Here is a 6,431-nt window from a genome sequence, read left to right as displayed (position 1 = left end):
TTAACGCCCATCATTCCCTACATTCTAGAGGTCAGAGGCTGTCTCACCCAGCTAGCTACCTTGGCTAATGAACATCAGCGAACGGCCCAGTCCAGTCGAAAAGCCTGGTATGACCATAAAGCCAGGACCCGGGAATTTATGGACAAGTGCTAATAATTATTGCAACCCCTGCCACTGTAAAAGGAACTATAAACAGTGGAGCAAAGTGGACTAAAGTGAGCAGGCCAGAGGTCTGTGTAGACCTAATGGCGTGCTCACTTACTATGAGGGGGAGAGGTTGTGATGGGGTGATATGCTATGTGGGTATCATTTTTGTGTATATTTCTATTTTACTGATTATCATGGTGTTACCGTATCTTGTAAGATGAGTTGTTATTTGCCATCTGATATTCTCCCCACAGTTCTGTATTGTTATCTCTCCACAGGGTCAGTGAATAATGTTGTTTACTAATATGCTAATGACATGTTGACCTAGCTTGTTGAAACAATGAGCTCCTGAGTCCGTCCCCCTCCTGGCCTGTGAATGATGGGGGAGATTTGAAAATATCAGGGAGGTGAGACACAGAGATCAGTCTGGTGTGGAATAATGTGAAGACAGCATGTCAGAGAGAGAAAGAAGGGAATATGGACTGTTATCCTCTGTGCTGGATTGTTGGACTGTTGTATCCTCAGTGTGGTGGATCATATGGACCTTTCGTGTTTTGCCTAAATAAAGGTTCTGGAATTGCTCACTATTCTCTTGTTCTGTTGATTGTGTGATACCAGAGAAGGAACCTGTGACAATTGTAAAGATTCAATTTCTGGTTAAAACATTTCCTGCATTCTGAATAGGAAAAAGGCTTCTCCACTGTGTGGATTCTCTGATGGTGATCAAGATTCATTTTCCATTTAACATGAAAGGGGATTCTTCCCTGTGTGGGCTTTGGTACCTATAAAGAACCGATTTCCAGTTAAAACATTTCGCACATTCTGATCATGAAAAAGGCTTCTCCCCTGTGTGACTGCTCTGGTGAGAAACAAAATGTGATTTACGTGCAAAACATTTCCCACATTATGCACAGGAAAAAGGCTTCTTCCCTGGGTGAGTTCTCTGGTGCTTAACACAATTTGATTTATTACCAAAACATTTCCCACATTCTGAACAGGAAAAAGGCTTCTCCCCTGTGTGAGTTCTCTGGTGCTTAACACAATTTGATTTATTGTGAAAACATTTTCCACATTCTGAACATGAAAAAGGCTTTTCCCCTGTGTGACTGATCTGGTGAGTAACAAAATGTGATTTACATGCAAAACATTTCCCACATTATGAACAGGAAAAAGGCTTCTCCCCTGTGTGAGTTCTCTGGTGCTTAACACAATTTGATTTATTTCGAAAACATTTTCCACATTCTGAACATGAAAAAGGCTTCTCCCCTGTGTGACTGCTCTGGTGAGTAACAAATTGTGATTTACGTGCAAAATATTTCCCACATTCTGAACAGGAAAAAGGCTTCTTTCCTGGGTGAGTTCTCTGGTGCTTATCACAATTTGATTTATTGTGAAAACATTTCCCACATTCTGAACATGAAAAAGGCTTCTCCCCTGTGTGAGTTCTCTGGTGAATAATAAGATTTGATTTCAGGTTAAAATATTTCCCACATTCTGAACATGAAAAAGGCTTCTCCCCTGTGTGATTTCTCTGGTGAGTAACAAAATTTGATTTACGTGCAAAACATTTCCCACATTCTGAACATAAAAAAGGATTCTCCCCTGTGTGAGTTCTATGGTGATTAACCAACTCTGATTTGTGGCTAAAACATTTCCCACATTCTGAACATGAAAAAGGCTTCTCCCCTGTATGAGTTCTCTGGTGGACAGCAAAATGTGATTTACGTGCAAAACATTTCTCACATTCTGAACAGGAAAAAGGCTTCTCCCTTGTGTGAGTTCTCTGGTGACTAACAAGATTCTCTTTCTGGTTAAAACATTTCCCACATTCTGAACATGAAAAAGGCTTCTCCCCTGTGTGAGTTCTCTGGTGGATAGCAAAATGTGATTTTTGTGCAAAACGTTTCCCACATTCTGAACAGGAAAAAGGCTTCTCCCCTGTGTGAGTTCTATGGTGCTTAACCAAATCTGATTTCTGTTTAAAACATTTCCCACATTCTGAACATGAAAAAGTCTTCTCCCTTGTGTGAGTTCTCTGGTGACTAACAAGATGCCATTTCCTTTTAAAACATTTCCCACATTCTGAACATGAATATGGCTTCTCAGCTGTGTGCGTTATCTCATGTTTAATAAGATGTGAATTGTGAGAAAAACATTTCCCACATTCTGAACATGAAAAAGGCTTCTTCCCTGTGTGAGTTCTATGGTGAGTAACCATATCTGATTTCTGGTTAAAACATTTCCCACATTCTGAACATGAAAATGAATTATTTACTTTAGGAGTAGTTTGTTTTTTAATGCGTCTTTTGTGATTTTGATTTTCCTTAGTAGTTAGTAATGAATCAGAAGATGGGACCTGTTTCATAGGATCAGATGACAGATTTTTGCTGTGAATGGATGATGATATATCTGGAGTAACAGCAATCACTTCAGTTGTATCTTGTAGGATCTCAAGATCATCAGATTTCAAAATTGAAGATATCAGCTGTCCCTCTGATCTCCTTGTACAGTCATCTGCTAAGATAAAAAAATATATAATTTTTAATAAAATATCCTTTTACATTTTTGAACAATTCTACTTAAACTGTCCATAAAAATGGCAAGCTATGTAAAAAAAAACTTGAATTATTTACCAAGACAATGACAGTTCACAGTCTAATAGAAAACCTTGTTGGATGAACCAGTAGTGCGTGGTGCTCAACTGTTTGTTCATTCTGCCTCCCAAATATCAAATAAAAAGAAACCAATCAATGTTATGTAGGTGAAAATAATACTAATTCTCATCTCACAAAAAAAACAAGTCCCTACTCAGGTCCATTATCTGTCAATGGAAAAAACAGAGGTTTCCACACTATTAGTGGCTCAAAGGCAGTTGAAAAGCAACAAAGTTTCTATAAACCAATCCAGCAAAATCCACTCTTACTTCTGAGTCTTGCAGTGTGCTCAAACAACATTTAGGATCCCTGCATTTAGCAATATTATAGTGAGAAGAATCCAGCTAATTTGCAGTGTGTGTTTCCTGGAGCACAATCTGGGCACTATGTGCTGGGTAATAAAATGGTAAATGTGTACTTTTCACTCTCCAACATCCACTGCGTGTTAATTTCCAGAAAGTGGCTGTGGAGTCAAAATATTCACTCCTCCTACATACGTGGTTAAAATTGTTGGTCCCCCTTGTTTAATGACAGAAACACCCACAACGGTCACAGAAATAACTTGAATCTGACAAAATAAATAAAAAATCTATGAAAATGAACAAATGAAAGTCAGACATTGCTTTTCAACCATGCTTCCACAGAATTTAAAAAAATATAAAACTAATGAAATAGGCTTGGACAGAAATTATGGTACCCTTAACTGCTTCGTGACCATCAACGGTAGCTAAAACGTTGGCGCTACACAAAACCTTGCTAACGCAGACGTTTATCTACTGTTTGTCTATGGTCGGTGGTTTTGTGCTCATCGGGACCCCCACGTACCTTATAACGAGGGGATTCTGGTGCACAACAGTTCCTGTGACCCCGACTTCATCGAGACCTGATTGATTCAGGTCCTGTAGACGTCAGCGTCACACCAGCCAATGAGACAAATCACTAGGAAAGTTTGTTGTAGCAACCAACTTTTCCTGGTGATCTGCCTCATAAAAATGCTGTTTCTCCTCAGATCTCCTGTCAGTGAGAGATTAGAGGAGAAACAGTGTTACAAGAGCTGCTGGCAACAGCTGTGTCAGTCAGCGATTTTGCTATAAAGTAAAAAAACCATAAGGCAGGTTAGTGCTATAGCTAGGGATAGTGTTGGGGCTAAAGTTAGCGTTACTGTAAGGTTAAAGATAGGGTTTGGGTTTATTTTAAAGTTAGGGTTAGGCTAAAGAATTAAGCTTTTATCAATTGTCTCGCCAATAATTTGGTCATGTCAGTCATGTCACATCAGAGTTTTCTATTAACTTGCTAGAGCATATTGTCCTACAAACAAATATCTAAGAGGGCAAGGTTCGTAATAAAGCTCTATATAATGTGCAAGAGTTCAACCGGATACACATCAGCTTTTCGCATTTATGAGGGGAAGATAGTCAACTAAACCCTCCAGGATGCCCTATTTATCTTGGGACATCTGGAAAACCGCTTGGAAGCTGATAACTCCTATTTTCAAAAATGCTACAATCTGTATGTTGACAACTACTACACCAGCATACCCCTATTTAAAAGTGTGGTTGAACATAACATGGGGGCTTGTGAGACCATTCGCAAAAACCATCAGGGGTTTCCACAATCATTGGTCAACAAAAAGTTCTGAAAGGGGCAGTCAGGGGCTTTACACAAAGGAGAGATGCTTGCACATAAGAATAAGGATAAATATGTTTTTATCCTGAGCTCGATCCACACAGATGCCACAAGGGCCACTGCAGATCAACAGAGATCCACTACTCCAAAACCTGTGTCTGTCATTGAGTACAACACATATATGGGGGGTGTGGACCTTGCAGATCAGGTTCTACAGCCACACCAGGTATTAAAAAAATCATATACCTGGTATAAAAAGTTAGTCATTTATTTGTTTCAGGTGGCCTCATATACCTCTTTTGTGCTATACAAAAAAGCCAGAAATGCAGATACTTTCCTTGATTATCAGGAAAAGGTCATTAAAATTCTTGTTTCAGAAAATTTTGCCCCCGCCAATCCTTTAGAATCTGAAGATTCACTGAGGGACATTTTATTGTACTCATTCGAGCAACTGAAAGAAGAAAGAACCCCCAGAGAAGATGTCGTGTATGTTCCAAGAGAGGAATGAGGCATGATACTCGCTATTATTGCCCACAGTGCCCATCGTTGCCGGCCATATGCCTCCATGACTGCTTTACAATCTTCCACACAGAACCACGTTTTTAAACTGTTTTGACATTCAAGCATTTGGTTTATTTAGTGACAGACACATCTGAGTAGAGCTGACCTAACAATTTCCGGGGGTACATGGGGGGATGTCTCCAGAGACACAAGCTGGGCACAATATATTGGGCACTACAATGACATTTTTGAAATTTTTTCTCTAAAACTTCCACTACGTGTTTCTGGAAATCATCCGTGTAGTGAAAATGGTCACTCTATCCATTAATGAATTCCCAGAGGGGTGTCATTTCCAAAATGGGGTCACTTCAGGGGGATGCTGTTGTTTTGTCACTAGCCGCTTAGTGACAAAACAACAGAAACTCCAAAGTGCCATAACAGCAAAATCCCTCCTAAAGTCACCCCATTTTGGAAATGATACCCCTCTGGGAATTGGAAATGACACCCCTCTGCGAATTCATCTATGGGTGTAGTGACCATTTACCTATCTACCTATTTTCCAATGTAAATTCTCGGGTTAAAGCAACATTTTAGTGGTAAAAATGTAATTATTTTTTCTTCACTGCCCAATGGTATAATTTTCTATGGAACAGCTGTGGTGTCAGTATGCTCATTGCACCTCTAGAAGAATTCATTCAGGGAAGTATTTTGTAAAATGCAGTCACTTTGGGGGGCTTATGCTGTTGTGGCACCTCAGGGGCTCTGACAATGTCCCATATCACCCACAAACAATTCCAGCAAAATCTGCCCTCCAATATGGCTCTCCTTCCCTTCTGAGCTCTGCCATGCGCCAAAACAGTGGTTTACCCCCACATATGGGATGTCAGCATACTCAGGACAAATTGCACAACGACTTTTGGGGTCCAATTTCTCCTGTTACCCTTTTTTTAAAAAATTGAGGGCGAACAAATATGATTTTTATTTTCACGGCTCTACGTAATTAACTTCTGTGAAGCATCTGGGGGTTCAAAGTGCTCACCACACAACCACACATCTAGATAAGTTCCTTGGGGGATCTAGTTTCCAAAATGGTGTTACTTGTGGGGGGTTTCCACTGTTTAAGCACATCAGGGGCTCTCCAAACGCGACATGGCAACCGCTAATTATTCCAGCAAATTTTATATTCAAAAAGTCAAATGGCGCACCTTCCCTTCCGAGCCCTGCCGTGTCCCCAAACAGTAGATTTCCCCAGATATTGGGTATCGGCATGCTCAGGAGAAATTGCAAAACAAAATGTATAGGCCATTTTCTCCTGTTACCCTTGCGAAAGTTAAAAAAAATTGTTCTAAAGGAAAATTTTGGGAAAGAAAAGTAAATGTTTATTTTTTCCTTCCACATTCATTGCTGCGAAGCACCTGAAGGGTTAATAAACTTATTGAATGTGGCTTTGCGCACCTTGAGGGGTGCAGTTTTTATAATGGTATCACTTTTTGTATTTTCTGT

At 39.9% G+C, this 6,431-nt stretch overlaps 1 protein-coding gene across 2 annotated transcripts in view; it reads right to left on the bottom strand.

Moving 5' to 3' along the window:
• Nucleotides 1-1,083: 1,083 nt before the first annotated feature.
• LOC138662957 (oocyte zinc finger protein XlCOF22-like) overlaps nt 1,084-6,431 on the bottom strand; it is a 69,048-nt gene continuing 63,700 nt past the window's right edge. Inside the window, exon 7 of one of the 2 annotated variants that reach the window (XM_069748972.1) lies at nt 1,084-2,664. In XM_069748972.1, coding sequence (XP_069605073.1) covers nt 1,304-2,664 — 1,361 coding nt within the window. In that variant the 3' untranslated portion in view covers nt 1,084-1,303. The remainder of the gene's footprint in view (nt 2,665-6,431) is intronic. The other variant, XM_069748973.1, reaches the window with a different exon arrangement.

Source organism: Ranitomeya imitator, chromosome 2, assembly GCF_032444005.1.
Source record: "Ranitomeya imitator isolate aRanImi1 chromosome 2, aRanImi1.pri, whole genome shotgun sequence".
NCBI lineage: Eukaryota > Metazoa > Chordata > Amphibia > Anura > Dendrobatidae > Ranitomeya > Ranitomeya imitator.
The sequence above is the reverse complement of the archived record's forward strand: the minus strand, read 5'-3'. Positions and strand labels throughout refer to the sequence as shown.